This window comes from Cervus elaphus, chromosome 5 (genome assembly GCF_910594005.1).
Source record: "Cervus elaphus chromosome 5, mCerEla1.1, whole genome shotgun sequence".
NCBI lineage: Eukaryota > Metazoa > Chordata > Mammalia > Artiodactyla > Cervidae > Cervus > Cervus elaphus.
Window position 1 is genome coordinate 9,389,102 of NC_057819.1, and position 21,502 is coordinate 9,410,603.

The following is a 21,502-nucleotide window of genomic DNA, read 5'->3' on the forward strand; positions in this document are numbered from 1 at the left end:
GCGATGAGAGATGGCGGAGGGTGAGGGGGCAGGTCATAGTGGCCTTGAGGGCCAGGCAAAGAGGGTTAGGCTCTATTCTGGGACCAGAGAGAAGTTTTAGGGCCAGTAAGAAGGTTGTTTTGTCTTGTTTGTAGATAATGTGTGTGCATGTGTTAAGTCGCTTCAGTCACGTGCAAGTCTTTGCAGCCCCATGGACCATAGCCTGCCAGGCTCCTCTGTCCTTGGGATTCTCCAGGCGAGAATACTGGAGTAGGTTGCCATGCCCTCCTCCAGGGGGTCTTCCCGACCCAGGGATTGAACCCATGTCTCCTGCATTGGCAGGCAGGTTCTTTACCGCTGAGCCACCTGGGAAGCCGTAGATAATGTGGATGATACCAAACTGGCCTCTGCCCTCCCTCACCGGACTCCACCACCCACCTGCCCCGGCAGCAGGGCACAGGGTTCCTGGGAGAAGGGGCAGGGGGTTGGGGTACTGGGGGCCCAGGAAGAAATCCATCTTCTCCACGTGCAGCCGGCCGCTCAGACGGCTGGTCCTCCACGAGCGCGGGACAGACTGAGCCAGGCGGCTGCACCAGGAAAGCTGAGCTGAGGCCTTCCCGTGGACTCCATCTCCCCTGGGGAATCCTCTGTGGGCCCTGAGCTGGGCCTCGTGGTCTCTCACAGCCCCCAGAACTGCCTGGGCGTCCACCATCTGAGCACCCTGAAACCAGAGCCCCACGGGGAGGGCATTTGCTGGGGTCTGGTGGTAGTTGCCCAGTCATGTCCGACTCTTTGTGACCCCATGAACTGTATCCCCTCAGGCTTCTTTGTCCACGGGATTCTCCAGGCGAGAATCCTGGAGTGGGTAGCCATTCCCTTCTCCAGCAGATCTTCCTGACCCAGGGATGGAACCTGGGTCTCCTATGTTGTGGGCAAATTCTTGACGGCCTGAGCCACCAGAGGAGCCTGAGGGGGTCTGGGGAGGCCTCAGAATAGGCGGCCTACCCCTCACCCGATAAGCACTGCAGCCCCTGGCCTGCCCTTTTCCACTGAAAAGCAGGCTAGGGTGCTTGACCCCTGGGGAAGGGGGGGCTCTGGAGAGGGGCTGGGCTTCTGGGCGCCTGGTGAATGGCCAAAGGTGGGGAGGACCGCCCAAGGTGGGGCTGGGCTGGGCCAGGACCCTGGAGAAGAATGAGCTGGGAGGGGTCACGGAGGTGCTTTTACAAGGCCAGTGAGGGGCAGGAACTCCCCGGGGGTCACACAGGCCTGGAGGTGGGGGGACTTCTGGGCTTCCAGCCCAGGTTTCCTCTAGGTGCTGACCTCCCTCCTTCGCTGCCTAGTGCTGCCCCAACCTGTGGGCAGCGGTGCAGCCCAGTGGAGAGGGGCCAGGCTCACCCAGCCCCTGGCTGCTGAGTACCCCGGGGAGGGCCCCGTCCCCCTCTGGGTTTCGTCTTTGGACAGAAAGGGCTTGCTGGGGCCCTGAGGCCAGCTGGCCTCTCCCCTCTGTCCCCCAAAGTCTCCATCAGAGCAGCGGGAGGTGGCTGGCGCTCTGGGCTAGAGTGGGGACCCGAGGCCGGGCTGCCAGGGTGCCCCCAGGCCTCTCACCTTCCAGGCGGGCACACGATGGTGTGTGTGTTTCCGTGGACGGCCCGTGAGTGCTGAGAGGTGCCGGAGGGGCGTGTCACCTGGGGTGGGCGAGGGTGTGTCGGGGAGTATCCACCTGCAGGAAAATGGATGTGGCGAGCGCCTCCGGGTGTGTGCGGACGCCCAGCACGGCGGGTGTCGCGTCCGAGGGGGCCTGGCTGCCCCCAGGAGTGCGGTGTGTCCCCAAGGGCCCCCGGCGCGGCCCGCTGCCCACTCACTCCCGTCCTGAGTCCCCGGGGAGTGGCGCCTCCTTCCGTAGTCAAGGGCTTTCGTCCCTGCAGTAAGCCCCACTTCATTCCCTTCTTCAACTGTGTAATTTCTGCCTGATTGTAATGGCGTATTTTAAAATTACCAGAAATCAAAGCCAGGAAGCGGATACTGAAGCTTTTATCGCGTCGCTGCGTTAAGGCTGGCGATTGGGGGGTTGGGGAGGGGAGGCATTAGACCCACCGACCCTCCCCCATCCACCCCCCATCTCTCTCTCCCTCTCTCTCTTTTTTTTTTTTCCTGAGACAGTAATAGGAGAAAATTGGTTTTGAAACTGAATAAAAGTCCCTTTCAGAGTAAATCATTTCTTTCAGGGTACCTTTGCTGAAAGTAAAATAGAGCATAATGAAAGGTGGGTACGTGATTGTCTTTCATTTACCGAGAGTCCAGGACAGACAGGAGGCTGCAACCGTCTTGGGGAAATACAAGATTGGAATAATTGCTCGGTAACAAGGAGCTTGTTGTGAAATTAGTATCTTAAGAAAGTAGTGAAAAAAGGCTTTTCCTCATGAATACTTCATTATTAGAAGAAAGCGGCAGAATTTAGGGCTCCAGACACCTGTTTAGTATTAAATAACTTCCCTTTCTTCCCCTTCAACACACCCTCCCCTCTGCTTTCTTCTTTTTTAAAACCAGCCGCCCCGCTTGGCAGCTTGGGCCTTGGCAGTGGGGGTGGGGATGGGGCACCCGGGCTGGGTGGCCATCAGCAGTCTCCACGGTTGAGCCTACACCTGGGCCTGCCTTTCCCTGGCAGGAAACGTCCCACCGTCTCCTCATCCATCCAGGGCAGGCGCTGCCCATGTCATCTTGCCCCTCAGAGGCTCCGGGTTCTCGGGGGAAGTGAGGTTTTGTGTAGATAAAAATGCTCGTTTCCGTGTGAATCTGGGTGAGTGAGCCCACGTGGACCTGTCTGGAGCCACGCCTGAGTCGCCCTGGGTGGGCCTTGCCTTTTCCGTTTGGGCTCGGGGACTTGGTCAGGGGGCCTAGTGGCCTTTTAGGCCTGGTCTCGGGGCTCAGTCTGAAACCAAGGTCAGGCTCAGCACAGGTCACCCCTGGTTTTCGTGGGGACCCCACCCTGGACATCTCACCCCTCCAGGTGCACTGGGAAAAGTCTCCAGACTGAGGTGGCGGCGGGGAGACCAACACTTCAATGAGTGGGAACCCCGTGTGTCACGGGAAGTTCCCGACACCCCTCCCCTCCGTGTAGCTTCCCATGATGACCCTACAGATCGGGGGTCTGTGCCCTTGATGAGCTCAGGGCTGAAGGTGGGGAGCGGGGAGGTGGAGAGAGGGGCATTGGTACAGATTTGCTGGCACGTGGTTATGAGAGAATGGAGCCCACCACCCCCCAAAGGAACGTGGAGGGGAGCTGCTGAGAGAGCATGCCTGGGGGTGTCTGGGAAGCCCCCCCGGAGCAGGTGTGACCCACAGAGTCGGGCCGGGCGGGGAGCTGGGAGGCAGGCCTGGAGTGGCCCGTGTGACCAGCACCTCCTCTCCCCTCCTCACAGGGACCCCGCCACAGAGCGCGCCCCGCTGCGGGCCCCCAGCTCAGCCATGCTGGCCTGTCTGCAGAGGACCCAGAACGCCCCCGGCCAACACCTGGCCTGCCCGACCAAGAGCCTGGAGCTGCGCAAGTGTGAGTGACACGCCCTCCCCGCCGCGCTGGCCCCCACCCCTTCCTCTGCCCGCTCCAGGCCCCCGGGGCTGGCATCCTCCGGGACACACCGAGCTCGCCCCAGCTCGGGCCGTGGCAGGGCAGCTGTCAGGCGGGGAAGGCCATCCCTGTTCCAGCCTGTCCCCCCACCGCCAGCCTGCTCTGGACGCTCTGTGCCCTCCCAGGCCTTTGGGAGGCGGGGGTCCCTCCCCGGCAGTGGCACCCACTCCCTTTGCCTGGCTGACACCCACCGGGCGCGACCTTCCTCCCCAGCAGCCTCCTCCGGCCCCTTACCAGCACTGGAGCAGCGCAGGTTTGAACCGTGTGGGTCCATCTATACATGGATATTTTTCAGTAGTGAACACCACAGTGCTCCAGGGTCCGTGGTTGGTGGAGGAACTGAGGATGTGGAGGGCCAACGGTAAATTACACTCAAATTAACCCCCATATTGTTCAAAAGTCAACTGTTGTCCCGAATGAGATCCCAGCTTGGGGCTTGAATTGCTGTGTGGTCTTGGGCATGTCCTTTCCCCTCTCTGGACCTTGCTTTCGTCAACGGGTCAAGTTAGGGAGCTGGACTTGGTAACCTCCAAGGGTCTGTCCTCCTTTACCATACAGGAGAGGGGTCCCAAGCCTTCTGATCTGATTATTCTTAACCACCATAGATTTGTTGTTATTTTTTCAGTATTTAGAAACATTTAAAAAAATAGGGAGATATTCATAAAAATCTGGATCTAGTGTGTCTTGAATACAAATCAGAGACTCTGGTAACACAGGCCTGTGTTCCTCCTGGACTGCAGCTATTGGTTAGAACAGAACACCTGCATCTTTAAGGGGATATTCCTCTCCTGTTCACCACAGTCCCCAGTTCCCACCCTTCCCTACTGCCCTCTGTCCTATATCACACAGGATCAGTTACCATTTATCACTGTGTCTATATTGTTGCTTTATTCTTTTTTTAATATGTATTTATCTTTAGACAGGGGCTTCCCTGGTAGCTCAGAGGTAAAGAATCCACCTGCCAATGCAGGAGACATGGGTTCAATTCCTGGTCCGGGAATATCCCTCTGGAGAAGGAAATGACAACCCACTCCAGTATTCCTGCGTGGAGAATCCCATGGACAGAGAAGCCTGGGAGGCTACAGTCCATGGGGTCTTAAAGAGAGCTGCTGAAAAACAACAATCTTTAGACATGGTAATATACTCATGTAGTCCAGTATTCCAAAGGAATAAAGGGGTAGAGAGACAAAGCCTGCCTCTCCACTCCTGTCTGTTCTCCCAGATGTTTTATGCACATGCTGGCAAATATGTGTGTCTACACGTATTTTATCCGCTGTCCTGTGCCTCACTTTTTTCACTTAGCCATACATCCTACATGTCAGCATCTGAAGAGCTCCCTCATTCTTTTGCCACAAAGTTTCTCATAGCATGGACGATCCATTATTTATTTGGCCAGTCCCCCAAGGAGAAGCATACCCAACCTGCCATTACAAGCACTGCAGCAACAAACTTTGTCTCTGGATACGTGTCACAAAGATGTGAATAAAACCACAGCATAAATTTCTACAAGAGGAAATGCGGGGTTGAAGGTATGTGCATTTGTAACTTTGATGGGTGTGGTTTGAGTTATCTGTTCATCCTCTTGATCTGTTTTTGCCCCACTGGGTTTTGTCCTTATTGATTTATAGGAGCTCTTTGTATATGATGGAATTAGACTTCTGTCTCTCCTATGAACTGCAGATGTTTCCCCCAGATTGTCATTTGTCTTTGATTCTGTCACAGAGGACTTTTTTTTTTTGATGAAGTGAAATTTGTCAGTGCTTCCTTTTATGGACTTTGGATTTTATGTCATACTTAATGTCCTTTTTCATGCTGAAGCTGTTAAAAAAGAATGAGAGGGAGCTTCCCCAGGGTTTCTTCTAGTTCTTCTCTGGTTTAATTTTTAAAGTACATAATCTCTGATATGTTTGGTAATTTATCTGGTACAAAGTTGGGGTATGGATACAAGTACATTCAAATATCGGTGCAATGCTGATTTAATTATTGTAGCAGTATAATACATCTTAAAAATTGTAATGGCTTTGTTGAGATATTATTCACGTACCATACAGTCCACCCATCTGAGTGTACCGTCAGTGGTTTAGTATACTTACAGAATTTTTGCATCCACCACCCCAGTCCATTTTAGAGCATTTCTATCAACTCAGAAGAAATCCCTTTACCCACTCCTTCATCTTCCGTTCTCTATAGATTCCTCTCTTTTGCCCTTTACTGAGAAGGGACTCATATGGTTTGTGGCCTTTTGTGACTGGCTTCTTGCCCTCTGCACAGCGTTTTCAGGGTTCATCCATGTCATAGCATGTGTGTAACACATTTTAATATTTGATGGTGCTTCCTGCTTGTTATTCATCATTTCTCTTATGCAAAAATTCCTTGGCTGTTCTCTTAGTTTTCTGCCTGGTCCACAGAATCAACTTATCTGGGTAAGAACAAAATCCTGTTTGGGTTTTTACTGAGATTGCATGCAATTTATAAATTAATTTAGGAAGAAATGACATTTTTATGATGTCGGTCCCTCCAGTAACACGGTCTGTACCTTTCTCTTTGTTCAGACTTTCTTCCGTGTCCCTCAGGAACGTTGTTAGTATTTTCTTCATTTAGACCTTTGCACATTTTTAAAGTTTCCTGCCTCTGGAACGTTAACCTTTCTTGGCTAATCTTTTCTTCCATAAGTGTTGATTTAAAGGCTATTAACTCCTGCCACCTTACTGAATTTTGTTGTTTATAAATCTTTTTCAATTTAGTCTCTTAAGTTTTCCAGTTATACTATCAAATCATTCGTAAGCAATAATTTGACCTCCTACTTTGCAAGTTTTATACCTTGATTTCTTTGTCTTATTAATGGTGCCTACTATCCCTTGAACAATAAAAAATAATAGTGGCAACAAGAGACATTCTTGCTTTGTCTCTGACTTTAACCAGAAGCTTCTAGGATTTCCTCATAACACAAAATACTGGTTTAGGGGCAGATACTTTATCAGGTTAAAAGTAAGTGTCTACCTATTCCTGTTGTATTAAGATTTTTAAAAATCAAGAATGGAATTTGAACTTTTCAGTGTCTGTGAAACTGATCATATGTTCTCCCCCCCACCCCGCCTTGTTCTCTTAATATGAATAATAATATAGATTTCTTAATAATGAACCAACCTTGCCTTCCTGGTTGGTTCCCACTTGGTCATGAGAAATATTTCATTCTAATGTACCATGGGATTGGATTTTCTATTTAATAGGAGTTTTACTTCAATTTCATGAGTGACATTAGTCTTTAGTTTTCTTTTTTAGGAACAGTTTTTGTTGGGTTTTACCATCAGTGTTACACTTGCTTCACAAAGACCCTTGCTTCCTCATTCCTCTGTGCTTTATAACATCGTAAGTAGAAATGGATTATCTGTTCTTTAAAGATTGGTTGATCCTACATGAAGCAGTCTAGGCCAGTGCATTTATTTGGGGGAGGTGGAGGCCTGGGTAGCACTGAGATGTTGGCCATTCGTTCCGTAATGATTGGTTTAAATGTTCTTGAATGAATTTAGTAAATTATGTTTCTCTAGAAAAGTACCCATTTTATCCAGGTTTTAAAATTTATCTGCCTGAGGCTGCAGAAAATAAATTCTTTTAAATGATTATGTTACCCTTGTTTCTGATACTGTATATTTTGTGCTCCCCCTTTTTGATTAGGTTAGTTAGCTAATGAGGTTATCTACCCCCCTCCTTTCCAAAAAGAAACATCTTTAGGATCCATTTATTAGTAATTACCCTTTTCTGGTTTCTAATTCATTAGTTTATGCATTTGTCTTTATTAAAATGCTCCTGGCTTTGCTTTAAAAAAATTTTTTTGAGAGGCTTAGATCTTTATACTGGTAAACAAGATCAAAAGGAAGATTAAGGCTATGAGTTCTCAGAGCACTGCTTTAGATGTATCCTATAGGTTCTAACATGTATTTTTATCAGTACTTTCTAAACTCTATGAGCTTCCCAGATGGCCCTCGTGCGTAAAGAACTCACCTGCCAATGCAGGAGACACAATAGACTCGGGTTTGATCCCTGGGTTGGGAAGATCCCTGGAGAAGGGAATGACTACCCACTCCAGTATTCTTGCCTGGAGAATCCCAGGGACAGAGAACCCTGGCGGGCTACAGTCCATGGGGCCACAGAATTTTGGCTTTGATTTCTTCTTCGGCTTCAGGCTCATCTGAGTTCCATCTATGAGTCCAGGTAGTAGGTGCTTTTGTGTTTTGTTATTTCTAGTTCTATTGCATTATAATCAGATAATACTTAGATTTCTGCTTTTTTGGACTTCAGTGAAGTTTTCCTTGCCATTTGATCGCTGGGTTTTTTGTGAGTTTTATGACTTTTTATGGGAATTTGAAAAGATGTGGCTTTGTTTTCAGGGCTCAAAGTTTAGTATTTACCAATTATATCTACCCCATTAATTCAGTTCAGTCACTCAGTTGTGTCCAACTCTTTGCAACCCGATGGACTGCAGCATGCCAGGCTTCCCTGTCCATCACCAACTCCCAGAGCCTGCTCAAACTCATGTCCATCAAGTCGGTGATGCCATCCAACCATCTCATCCTCTGTCGTCCCCTTCTTCTCCCACCTTCAATCTTTCCCAGCATCAGGGGCTTTTCCAATGAGTTGGTTCTTTGCATCAGGTGGTAAAGTATTAGAGTTTCAGCATCTGTCCTTCCAATGAATATTCAGGACTGATTTCCTTTAGGTTGGATGGTTGGACCTCCTTGCAGTCCAAGGGACTCTCAAGAGTCTTCTCCAGCACCATAGTTCAAAAGCATCAATTCTTTGGTGCTCAGCTTTCTTTATAGTCCAATTCTCACATGCATACATGACTACTGGAAAAACTGTAGCTTTGACTAGAGGGACATTTGTTGGCAAAGTAGTGTCTCTTTTTAATATGTTGTCTAGGTTTGTTATAGCTTTTCTTCCAAGGAGCAAGCGTCTTTTAATTTCATGGCTGCAGTCACCATCTGCAATGATTTTGGAGCTCAAGAAAAGAAAGGCTATCACTGTTTTCATTGTTTCCCCATCTATTTGCCATGAAGTGATGGGACCGGATGCCATGATCTTTGTTTTCTGAATGTTGAGTCTTAAGCAAGCTTTTTCACTCTCCTCTTCTACTTTCATCAATAGGCTCTTTAGTTCCTCTTTGCTTTCTGCCATAGGCTGGTGTCATCTGCATATCTGAGGTTATTGATATTTCTCTCGGCAATCTTGATTCCAGCTTGTGCTTCATCCAGCCCGCCATTTCACATGATATAATCTGTATAGAAGTTAAATAAGCAGGGTGACAATATACAGTCTTGACATACTACTTTCCCAATTTGGAACCAGTCTGTTGTTCCATGTCCGGTTCTGTTGCTTCTTGACCTGCATACAGATTTCTCAGGAGGCAGATAAGGTGGGTCTGGTATTCCCATCTCTTTCAGAATTTTCCACAGTTTGTTGTGATCCACACAAAGACTTAGACATAGTCAATAAAGCAGAAGTAGATGTTTTTCTGGAACTCTCTTGCTTTTGCAATCATCCAGCGGATGTTGGCAATTTGACCTCTGGTTCCTCTGCCTTTTCAAAATCCAGCTTGAATATCTGGAAGTTCTCAGTTCACATACTGTTGGAGCCTTGTTTGGAGAATTTTGAGCATTACTTTGCTAGTGTGTGAGATGAGTGCAATTGTGCAGTAGTTTGAACATTCTTTGGCATTGCCTTTCTTTGGGATTGGAATGAAAACTGACCTTTTCCAGTCCTGTGGCCACTGCTGAGTTTTCCAAATTTGCTGGCATATTGAGTGCAGCACTTTCCAGCATCTTTTAGGATTTGAAATAGCTCAGCTGGAATTCCATCACCTCCACTAGCTTTGTTCGTAGAGATTCTTCCTAAGGCCCACTTGACTTTGCACTCCAGGATGTCTGGCTCTAGGTGAGTGATCACACCATCGTGGTTATCTGGGTCACTGAGATCTTTTTTTTGTATAGTTCTATGTATTCTTGCCACCTCTTAGTATCTTCTGCTTCTGTTAGGTCCATACCATTACTGTCCTTTATTGAGCCCATCTTTGCATTAAATGTTCCCTTGGTACCTCTAATTTTCTTAAAGAGATCTCTAGTCTTTCCCATTCTATTGATTTCCTCTGTTTTTTGGTTTTTTTTTTTTTTTGCATTGATCACTGAGGAAGGCTTTCTTATCTCTCCTGGCTATTCTTTGGAACTCTGCATTCAGATGGGTATATCTTTCCTTTTCTCCTTTGCTTTTCACTTTTCTTCTTTTCTCAGCTATTTGTAAGGCCTCCTCAGACAGCCATTTTGCCTTTTTTGCATTTCTTTTTCTTGGGGATGACCCCATTAATTAGGTCTTGTGTATTTGTACTTACCTGTCACAATAGAGAAATGGGTTAGATGCCTACTGGTAATGTGTGCCTGTCTAACATTTCTTGTAGCTCCTAAAGCTTTGGCCTTATAAATGGTGATGCAATGCTGTTTAATGCACAGATATTAGTACCTTAAATCTTCATAGTGAATTGCATCCTTCTTGGCTGTATTCAATACTTTTTGGCCTGGATTCAATTTTATCTATTAAGATGGTAACCTCCTATTAAGATGCTTTTTTAATTCAAAGTTTTTCTTGAAACCTTTGCCAGTCCTTTTATTTCAACCTTTCTGAATTACTTTGTTTAGCTGTGACTCATATAATATAGAGCTGAATTAAGCTTTGTGATCCAATCTGAATGCCTTTTAAAAAATATTTAATAGGAGAGTTTAGCCCATTTACATTTATTGATGCATCAGATGTCTGGTATTAGTTCAGTCATGCTGTGCTTTGTTTTAATTGCTTTGAAAAGTCTTTCCCCGTGTGATCTAAGTTCTCGGTGTACCTACTAATCATAGGAAAGGCTGGTATCCTTTTTCCAGTGGTGCAGTGTTAAACAATTCCCTAATTTTCTATTTCTTTGACACGGCGTCTATTCCATCTACCCTAAAATGAACAAAATGATGAAATTAGTGTATATCCTTCTTCTCTCTATAGCATTTTCTCAGTGTTCACATCATCCTTTTAAACCTCTATTAACTGACTCCAGCTTTAAATATCTTTTGATCCCAGCTGTTAGAAATTAGGACACCTGTGTATTTATTTATACTTCTGATCCCCTCTCTCCCTTCTTATTGACACCATTACCTTACTCCCAAGGGCTTGTGATATTAGCATCTGGTTACATCACCACAGGCCTTTCCCTCTCAGGCTCCTAGACAAATAGGGTCCGTGCTCACCACCAGTTCTCTCGCCTTATATTTTCCATCATCTGAGGTTGCCCTCTAGTCTACAGCTTAAGGCCTCCTGTGAACCACACTCCTGGAATCCCCACACGTTCAGCACGGTCTGTAACTTTCTACTTGAATAAGCAAAGAAATCATTCCTGGGTCACTCTGTTTCCTTGAGGATTTTTTTGTAGACCTTATTCTGTTCTTTTCGACTGTTGAATGTTACCATGGAGAAGTTGAAGCCTTTTCCTTCCTCCTCTAGATTTCATTTTGATCTTTCCGCATCTTTCATGCCATGACTTTCCTAGCCTGTGTCTTGGGGTTGACCCTTCAGAGTGTTTTTTCCTGGAGGCTATGCCTTTCTACAGGCAGATCCCAGACATGCATTCTGTTATTTCAGTTTCCTTCTTTTGTCTGTGTTCCCTATGTACTCTCTTCTGATTAATGCCTTCCCAACTCTGTCTCCCTTGCATGTTGCTCACTCTTCATCCTGTTTCTCTGCCACCTTTTTTCTCCCTGTGCTCATCCCATTTATCCTTTTATAAGTTTTTTTTTATCCTACTGTTTGCATTTTTGCCTTAAAGAAACACTTGCTTAATACATTGTTTGCTTCACAATGAAATATTTAGCCATAACCTTCCTCTCTTCTGTGGCCACATTTTTTTCTGATGCGAAGTGGTGTTTTTTTTTTTTTTTGCCAACCATTATGGCCTTTTCCTTCCCTTTTCTTATATATTTTGATTAGGTCCTATGCTGGTTCAGTTTTGATTACTTGCCTCCGGAGGGTATTTCCAGGAAGACAAGGTGGGGGGCGGGGGGAACCTAAGATGTTATATCAACATCCTCAGAACTGAAGGTCCTTGGATGGTGTTCTTTCAGAGATAGGGGTTTAGAGAAATATTTGTCTGCCTCATCAAAAACAGAACAATGACAGATAATCTGGAAGGGCCTTCGGTTTCAAGGAAAAATGTTTTTCATGCACAGCCCCTCTTCCCTCCTTTACACAGCCTCCAGGGAGAACACATTCTCTTTTATAAAATTAGATACTTCACTGAATAGATTGTCCGTGGCACATAATTCAGAAAGCATAAGAATTTACAGTGAAAAATAACTCTCCTTCCCAGAGGAAACCAACATTAGCAGTTTCTTAAATACCCTCCTGAAAAAATGCATGCATGTAGGAGGGACAGCAGATACCTTTTATGTAAACATTCACAGCCCGACATGCTTCTCGGCGCCTCACCGTTTTCTCCTTACTGACGTACCTTGGGGATTATTTCCCACCTGACAGGAAGCGCGCCCTCGCTGTCTTCTGCTGTATAGGTGAACATGCATTTTCACCCGGCTCTCCATTGATGGACATTTAGGTTGTTTCTAGTCTCTTGCTCCTCTGAACGGGGCTGCAGTGAATACCACCTTCGTCCATTTATGCATATCTGTGCAAAAATAATATTCCAGGATGGGCTTGCTGGCTCAGACGGTCTGTGCATTTTAACCTCTGATTTTAACCACTGTCCAGGTGCCAGGGTTTTCTGCTTGCCCTTTGCTGCCTGCTGGCTGGAGGCAAGTGCTGGCTGGGCATGATGAACCCAGCTGGTCCTCCCTGCTCTAAGGCCGGAACCAGAGAATGTGGTGCATGTGCGTGCTCAGTCACTTCCGTCCTGTCTGATTCTTTGTGACCCTATAGACCATAACCTGCCAGGCTCCTCTGTCCATGGGATTCTCCAGGCAAGAATACTGGAGGGGGTTGCTGTGCCCTTCTCCAGGGGATCTTCCCAACCCAGAGATGGAACCCAGGTCTCCAGCATTGCAGGCAGATTTCTTTACCATCTGAGCCACCAGGAAAGCCCAAGAATACTGGAGTGGGTAGCCTATCCCTCCCCTCCAGGGGATCTTCCCAACCCATGGATCGAACCACATCTCTTATGTCTCCTGCATTGGCAGGCGGGTTCTTTACCACTAGCGCCACCTGGGAAGCCCCACGAGAATGTGGAGGGGCCACCAAAGATGTCCCACTGGCCCTGCCCGCTCAGACCCTTTGACATCTTTGTACTTACTGGAAGAGTTGCTGACTCTGCCTGTAATTGAAGAGCACAGGAAAGAGGGCGGCAGGAAGGGAGATAAGCAGATTGAATCGGGTGCCCAGCTGCCCGGTCAAGGCCTGGACAAGACTCCCGAGCACCCAGGCCTAGGCTGACCCACTTGTCCCCGTGGCGACCCCCCCTTCCCCCAGGCAGAACCCAGACAGGAAGGGCTGGCCCTGAGCCTCATGGCCAGACCTCGGGCTGTGCTGTTTCTCACTAAGGGACAGAGGTCTTGACTGGGCCACATGCAGTGTGACCCGGGGTGAGCCCATTGGTCTCGGGGCTGGCATGCTCCCTTCTGTGAAGCGAGGGACCAGAGCACCTAAGAAGCCACCCCGTGTGATGACGATGGTGTCAGAGACCCAGTGGGGAGAAGACGTGGCCCGGTCTGAGCCCCCCTTCCGCTTCTTCCTGGGTGATGGCATCAGAGCGGCCTGACTGCACAGGGCTGCCCAACACTGACCTCCACGAGCGCCCCGAACGCGCCCAGCGAACCAGAAACGGCTGCAGTTCACCCCTGGGAAGCGAGGTCCAGCAGGTGGAGGACCCAGGGGACGCAGGCAGCCGCGTGTCCAGGAGCCCGGGCGGCTGGCTGCTGTAGCCTGTTCTAGCTGACTGGACAAAGTGACCTGGAGAAAAAAAAGAAAGTGTGGGGAGAAAAAGTGAGGCAGGGAGGTAAAGTCCATTCCCCTTTCCTACCTCAGGCCTGAGACCCAGGGCCGCTCCCCGCTGGGCAGGGGCCCAAACAGGACCCGCCCACCTGGGGACCGTCCCCCTAATGAATGTTTGACTTTCTCATCACGGTTTTGATAAGAGAAACTTTGAGTCATGCTCCCCTGAGAGCACGGGCCAGGCAGAGGGCCCCCGGTGGCAGCACGGGGGCTTGGCTGGTGCAGGGGATGGGGGTGGGGGCCTTACTCAGGGATCTGTCGTCCAAGGGGTGGGGGGGGCCCAGGCGCCGCCCTGGGAGAGGGTGTGCGCTTCCGCCCTCACTCTGCGGGATCTCGGGAGAGGGGTGCAGCCTGTCTGTGCCTCGGCCGTCCTCTGTAGATGCAGGTACAGTGACCGCCCCACCCTCGTCCCCCTGAGCCCCCAGGGCACAGGCTCTGAGACCTGATGGTCTGGGGGCCAAATCCTGGCTGGCCCTGAAGGGGATATGTGTGTGTGGTCTTGGGCGAGCGAGTAGCCTTCTCGGGGTCTCAGTTTCCTCCGCTGTGATGTGGGAATGAGAAGAAAAGGCGAGAACCCCCAGAGCCTGGCAGCGGACTCAAACCCTCTACCTGCCCCATCTCCCCCAGAGGCTGGGACCCCTTTCCCCACACCCAGCCCACAGAGGGACCACAGGTTCCCCAGCCTGTCTCCCCAGTTTAAAGGGGAAAGCTTCCAAGGGCTGGTGAACCCAAGAAGGTCATGGAGCGGCTCTTCTCCCTAGTGCCCACCCCTCCTCACCCGACTCCCACCCATCACTCCCGACCCCAAAGGGTGGAGCCAGCAGCCCCACGAGTATTCCTGCAGGTACAGCTGCTTCCACTGACACTAATAAAATACGGAAGAAACAAAGCGATTTAAAATTCCAATAAAATGAAAAACCCACCGCTGGCCACGCAGCAAATTCAATTACGTAGCTGTTGCCAAGCGCAGCCCGGGAGATGGAGGGACAGTCCAGGGCCGCCCCCACCCAGAACCGAGACAGGAGGGGACGGAGGCTCGGAGGTGATAGCCGGGACAGGGCTGGGTGGAGGCAGCCCCCTTTTACAACTGAACGAAAAAAAAATAAGCTCTCAGCAAAGTAGAACGCCAGGCAGCTACTTCTATTACAGAGGTTTCAACCGCAATCCACCACAAACCAACCCGAGGGCTGATAAAGTCAGAGGAGGACAAAGACCCAAGTCACTGCCTTCCCACACTGTGTGGAGGTGCTGGCCAGCTCAGCAAGACAGAGAAAATAAGTTTTAAGGATTAGAAAATCTGCCTGTAGTGTGGGAGACCCGGGTTCAATCCCTGGGTTGGGAAGATCCCCTGGAGAAGGGAATGGCAACCCATTCCAGTATTCTTGCCTGGGAAATCCAATGGACAGAGGAACCTGGCGGGCTACAGTCCATGCGGTGGCAGAGTTGGACACAACTGAGCAACTAAGGATTAGAAGTCAAATTGCATAGAAGTTCCAAGAGAAGGACTTCCCTGGTGGTCCAGGGGTTTAAGAATCCGCCCTGCAATGTAGGGAACACGGGTTCAATCCCTGATCTGGGAAGATTCCACATGACTTGGGGCAACTAAGCCTATGCACCACAGGTACGGAGCCCGAGCTCTAGAACCCGGGAGCTGCAACTACTGAAGCCCGAGAGCCTAGAGCCTGTGCTTCACAACGAAAGAGGCCACACAATGAGAAGGCTAAGCACCAGAGAAAGCCCACGTGCAGCAACGAAGACCCAGCACAACCAAAAATAAAATAAAATAATAAAAAAAAAAAAAAAAGAAGTTCCAAGAGAAGAATTCAGCGAGATTCTCAGAACATCAACTTACAATATAAAGAACTTACTGTATAGTGCAGGGAACTGCACTCAGCATCTTATAATAACCTATAATAGAAAAGAATCTAAAAACATATATATATATATAAGTATACCCAAGGATCTATGCAAATCCTTGTGTATACTTTTTTTTGGCTGCACCACATGGCTTGAGCGATCTTAGTTCCCCAACCAGGGACTGAACCCAGCCTTCGGCAGTGAAAGTATAGACTCCTAACCACTGGACCACCAGGGAAGTCCCTTGCATATGTTTTAAATCATCTCTAGATTACTTATACCCAGTACAATACTAGGTTCAGTTGAGTTCCGTTGCTCAGTCATGTCCGACTGTTTGCGACCTCATGGACTGCAGCAGCCAGGCCTCCCTGTCCATCACCAACTCCTGGAGTTTACTCAAATTCATGTCCATTGAGTCGGAGATGCCATCCAACCATCTCATCCTCTGTCGTCCCCTTCTCCTCCTGCCTTCAATCTGTCCCAGCATCAGTGGCTTTTCCAATGAGTTGGTTCTTCACATCAGGTGGCCAAAATATTGGTGTTTCAGCTTCAGCATCAGTCCTTCCAATGAACACCCAGGACTGATCTCCTTTAGGATGGACTGGTTGGATCTCCTTGCAGTCCAAGGGACTCTCAAGAGTCTTCTCCAACACCACAGTTCAAAAGCATCAATTCTTCAGCGCTCAGCTTTCTTCACAGTCCAACTCTCACATCCATACATGACCACTGGAAAAACCATAGCTTTCAATAGATGGACCTTTGTTAGTCTGCCACTGTTTCCACTGTTTCCCCATCTATGATCTTAGTTTTCTGACTGTTGAGCTTTAAAGCCAACTTCTTCACTCACCTCTTTCACTTTCACGAAGAGGCTCTTTAGTTCTTCGCTTTCTGCCATAAGGGTGGTGTCATCTGCATATCTGAGGTTATTGATATTTCTCCTGACAATCTTGATTCCAGCTTGTGCTTCATCCAGCCCAGCGTTTCTCATGATGTACTCTGCATATAAATTAAATAAGCACGGTGACAATATACAGCCTTGACGTACTCCTTTTCCTATTCAGAACAAGTCTGTTCCATGTCCAGTTCTAACTGTTGCTTCCTGACCTGCATACAGGTTTCTCAAGAGGCAGGCCAAGTGGTCTGGCATTCCCATCTCTTTCAGAATTTTCCACAGTTTGTTGTGATCCACACACTCAAAGGCTTTGGCATAGCCAATAAAGCAGAAGTAGATATTTTTCCGGAACTCTCTTGCTTTTTTGATGATCCAGTGGATGTTGGCAATTTGATCTCTGGTTCCCCTGTCTTTTCTAAAACCAGCTTGAACATATGGAAGTTCACGGTTCACATACTGTTGAAGCCTGGCTTGGAGAATTTTGAGCATCACTTTACTAGCATGTGAGATAAGTGCAATTGTGCAGTAGTTTGAACATTCTTTGGCATCGCCTTTCTTAGGGATTGGAATGAAAACTGACCTTTTCCAGTCCTGTGGCCACTGCTGAGTTTTCCAAATTTGCTGGCATCTTGAGTGCAGCACTTTCACAGCATCATCTTTTAGGATTTGAAATAGGTCAGCTGGAATTCCATCACCTCCACTAGCTTTGTTCGTAGAGATTCTTTCTAAGGCCCACTTGACTTTGCACTCCAGGATGTCTGGCTCTAGGTGAGTGATCACACCATCGTGATTATCTGGGTCACTGAGATGTTTTTTGTACAGTTCTTCTGTGTATTCTTGCCACCTTTCCTTACTATCTTCTGCTTCTGTTAGGTCTATACCATCCTTTATTGAGCCCATCTTTGCATTAAATGTTCCCTTGGTATCTCTAATTTTCTTAAAGAGATCTCTAGTTTTTCCCATCCTATTGTTTTTCTCTATTTCCTTGCACTGATCCCTGAGGAAGGCTTTCTTATCTCTCCTGGCTATTCTTTGGAACTCTGCATTCAAATGGGTATATCTTTCCTTTTCTGCTTTGCTTTTCACTTCTCTTCTTTTCTCAGCTCTTTGTAAGGCCTCCTCAGACAGCCATTTTAATTTTTTGCATTTCTTTTTCTTGGGGATGGTCTTGATCCCTGTCTCCTGTACAATGTCACGAACCTCCATAGTTCATCAGGCACTCTATCAAATCTAGCCCCTTAAGTCTATTTCTCACTTCCACTGTATAATTATAAGGGATTCGATTTAGGTCATACCTGAATGGTCTAGTGGTTTTCCCTACTTTCTTCAATTTAAGTCTGAATTTTGCAGTAAGGAGTTCATGACCTGAGCCACAGTCAGCTCCTGGTCTTGTTTTTGCTGACTGTATAGAGCTTCTCCATCTTTGGTTGCAAAGAATATAATCAGTCTGATTTCGGTGTTGACCATCTGGTGATGTCCATGTGTAGAGTCTTCTCTTGTGTTGTTGGAAGAGGGTGTTTGCTAAGAACAGTGCGTTCTCTTGGCAAAACTCTGTTAGCCTTTGTCCTGCTTCATTCCATACTCCAAGGCCAAATTTACCTGTTACAACAGGTGCTTCTTGACTTCCTACTTTTGGATTCCAGTCCCCTATAATGAAAAGGACATCTTTTTTGGGTGTTACTTCTAGGTCTTGTAGGTCTTCATAGAGCCATTCAACTTCAGCTTCTTCAGCGTTACTGGTCAGGGCATTGACTTGAATTACCGTGATATTGCATAGTTTGCCTTGGAAACGAACAGAGATCATTCTGTCATTTTTGAAATTGCATCTAAGTACTGCATTTCAGACTCTTTTGTTGACTATGATGGCTACTCCATTTCTTCTAAGCGATTCTTGCCCACAGTAGTAGATATAATGGTCATCTGAGTTAAATTCACCCATTCCAGTCCATTTTAGTCCACTGATACCTAAAATGTCGACGTTCACTCTTGTCATCTCCTGTTGACCACTTCCAATTTGCCTTGATCCATGGACCTAACATTCCAGGTTCCTATGCAATATTGCTCTTTACAGCGTCAGACCTTGCTTCCATCACCAGTCACATCCACAGCTGGGTGTTGTTTTTGCTTTGGCTCCGTCTCTTCATTCTTTCTGGAATTATTTCTCCACTGATCTCCAGTAGCATATTGGGCACCTCCCAACTTGGGGAGTAAATAGTTGTAAATATAATGTAAATTATATGTAGATAGTTGTAAATATGATGTAAATGCTATGAAAGTAGTTGCTAATGCGCAGCAAATTCACCTTTTGCCTTTTGGAATTTCCAGTCCTCCGTTGAATCCTTGGATACAGAACCTGTGGATACGGAGAGCTGAGTGCATATTTATAAGGGGTATTAGTCTATAGTTTTTTGGTCAGTAAGATCCCCTGGAGTAGGAAATGGCAACCCACTCCAGTATTCTTGCCTGGGAAATCTCATGGACAGAGGAGCCTGGTGAGCTACAGTCCATGGGGTCACAAAGAGTCAGACACGACTGAGCAACTAAACAGCAACAACAAATACTAGCCTCACAGAATTAGTTTACAAATGTTCCCTCCGAGTCTCTTTTTTAGAAGAGTTTGTGGGAAAATTGTCTTTAATTCTTTAAATGTTCTGTAGAATACACCAGTGAAGCCTTACCTAGGCCTGGGCTTTTCTTTGTGGGTGTTTTGGTTACTAGTTCAATCTCTTTCTTTATTATGGGTCTATAAAGACTTTCTATTTTGTATTAAGTCAGTTTTGGTAGTTTGGTAGGAATTGTTCATTTTATCTAAGTTATGATACTATTACATTTACTAAGGAACCTAAATTTATTAAATATTAAGGAATCTGAATTCACAAAAAGGTAAATAAATGACCTCTATGGAGAAAAAAATTGTTTATATAATGATAGTTTTTAAAGACCAAAATAGACTTACATCCTGTGCATGGACAATTATGGAGAAGATTTGATCCAGTCCCTCCGTCCTAGCCATCCTGTGCCTCACCTGAAGACCTCACATGGAAGTTGATAAAGAACAGAGGGTCAAGAACAACCAAAGGGCTTCTGATGAAGTTCGGGGCCAGTTCTGCTGTGGCTTAAGGCTGAAGCCATGCAACTAGCAAAGGGAAAGAGGGGACCGGGGGATGGCGCAGAGCGTCTAGAAGTGGGCAAGGCAGGCCTTGCGGATCACGGAGGGTGGGTAGGCATCGCCAGGACCGCTGGTTATCCGGATGGAGTGAATTACACTGGAGCCTTACCCAGCACTACACCAACAGGAACTCTGGGCAGACCGAAAAACCCACACCATGGGAAGCAGACAGCATTCTTCGAAGAAAATGATAGAACATCACCCTCGGGATAGGAAGGATTTACAAACTGAGAGTGAATAAAAGCGCAAGTGCAGGGACAGGTTGGACCACGTTACAATTTAAAACTCAGCAAAATGCACTCTGAAAAAGTCAAGATGAACGCCCACCGCCGCCCCCTCCCCCCGCCCCCCGACCCGGTCTGGCCCAGAAAGATCCCGAACGCAGGCAACCAGCCTTTTCTGAGCACCGCTGGGCACCCAGCCTTCTGACACACATCCTCTCCTTTAATCCTCACTCTGGCCCCTCAGGAGGAACGGAGGCCAGGGAGCTGGGGTCCCCCAGCCTGTACCTAGGGCACCAGGAGTGACACCCGGGTCTGACCTCAAGGCCCACCGGGGCAGTGGGCTGGGGCAGGTCAAGGTGGCTGGCAACCACTCAGGGCCTCCCCACCTCCTCCCAGCAGAGAGGCCGGAGAACAGCTGCTCCTGCCCCCCTCCTGGGCGGCCTCATTAGGGATTCTGCCGGTGCCACCAGCTAATTAGTGTTGCGTTAATTGAGCATTCAGAAGGCTGCCACCTCCAAGGGCAAGAGTGTCGGCTGCAGAGGGGAATGCAGATGTGGGCCGGCTCCTCCGGGTGGGCTGGGGCCAGGCCCTCTGCCCGGGGACCCCCCAACCCCCACCTCAACACAGATAACAACCGTCCACTTCCCGAGCTTTAGGGAAGCGGCAGCAGGCGAAAACTGGGAGGGCGTGAGAAAGAAACAGCACGCACTGGAGGCCCGCCGTGCCCCGGCGCCGGCACACCATCCCTCCTCCAGGAAAGCTGCAGTCAGCCCCCGTCACAGTCACAAAGTGTGAGGTCCACCGAAGGGACAGGTTTGCCGGGGGAGGGCGGGCGGTGTCCAGTGGAAGCTGCAATCGACTGCCCAAGGACCGGCGTCTGCCCAGTAGGCGCCCGGGCTCCCACCGTGAAGCCTGGCGCGTGGGAGCCAGAATCCTGGGCTGGGGTCCTGGCCTGGCCACCCTTCTCCCTCCTCCCTCCACCGGCCCCCCTTGATGGGCAGGTACCATGTACCTGCCAGGGCTGAGTACCCCGGATGCGCCCGCCCCTTCGGCCTCGTACAGATGAGAAACTGAGGCTCTCACACCCAGCCGCTGCCCAAGGTCACCCCATGAGTGGCCGAGCGGGGCGTCAGACAGCCACGGGCCTGCCTCCAGCCGGGGTCCCGCTGCCCACCTCTTCCCCAGTCTCAGCAGCGCAGCCCCCCACCCTCCACCCAGGCTCCCCCCACCTCCAACTTCTGTAAGGCAGGCTGCCGCCGAGGTCTCCCTGTAGCCACATTAAACCCCACTCAAAGGGTTGCTTTTAATTGGCTTAATATACTCGTTAATAACTGCGTCTATTTAACACACCTGTAAAAGGCCCATAACATTAACTTAATGGCAGCAACGGCTTGCTTGCACTGCCAGCCGGCCAGGCAGCCTTTCAAATTTCCCGACAAGGAGGGGCCACAGCGGGGGGGCCGGCGGGCGGCAGGGGCGGGAGCGGCCCAGGTCACAGAGGGGCCGCCTGTGTTTCTGTACACGGGATCCAGGCTCTGGCTGGCGGCTGCCCCTGCAGGCTCTCTGAGATTCGCTGGAGCCCACACCATCATCGTGCAGTGCTCCCGGGGCACCTGCTATCGTTCCAGGCATTCTCTCAGGCATGAAGGTGCTGAGAAAGAGCAGGGCCTGCCCTCAAAGTCCCCCTAATCCAGCCCAAGAGACAAGCCAACAGCTATAGCAGGCGGTGCAGG

At 48.7% G+C, this 21,502-nt stretch overlaps 1 protein-coding gene across 2 annotated transcripts in view; it reads left to right on the plus strand.

Annotated features, from left to right (window-relative positions):
• The window catches only part of FAM222A (family with sequence similarity 222 member A), a 60,112-nt gene that overhangs the window by 27,106 nt on the left and 11,504 nt on the right, over nt 1-21,502 (plus strand). The window contains exon 2 of one of the 2 annotated variants that reach the window (XM_043901568.1): nt 3,399-3,526. The exons of the other annotated variant lie outside the window; for it this stretch is intronic. Within the exon in view, the coding sequence (XP_043757503.1) occupies nt 3,445-3,526 (82 nt within the window). The 5' untranslated portion in view covers nt 3,399-3,444. The remainder of the gene's footprint in view (nt 1-3,398; nt 3,527-21,502) is intronic. 2 annotated transcript variants of the gene reach the window in all.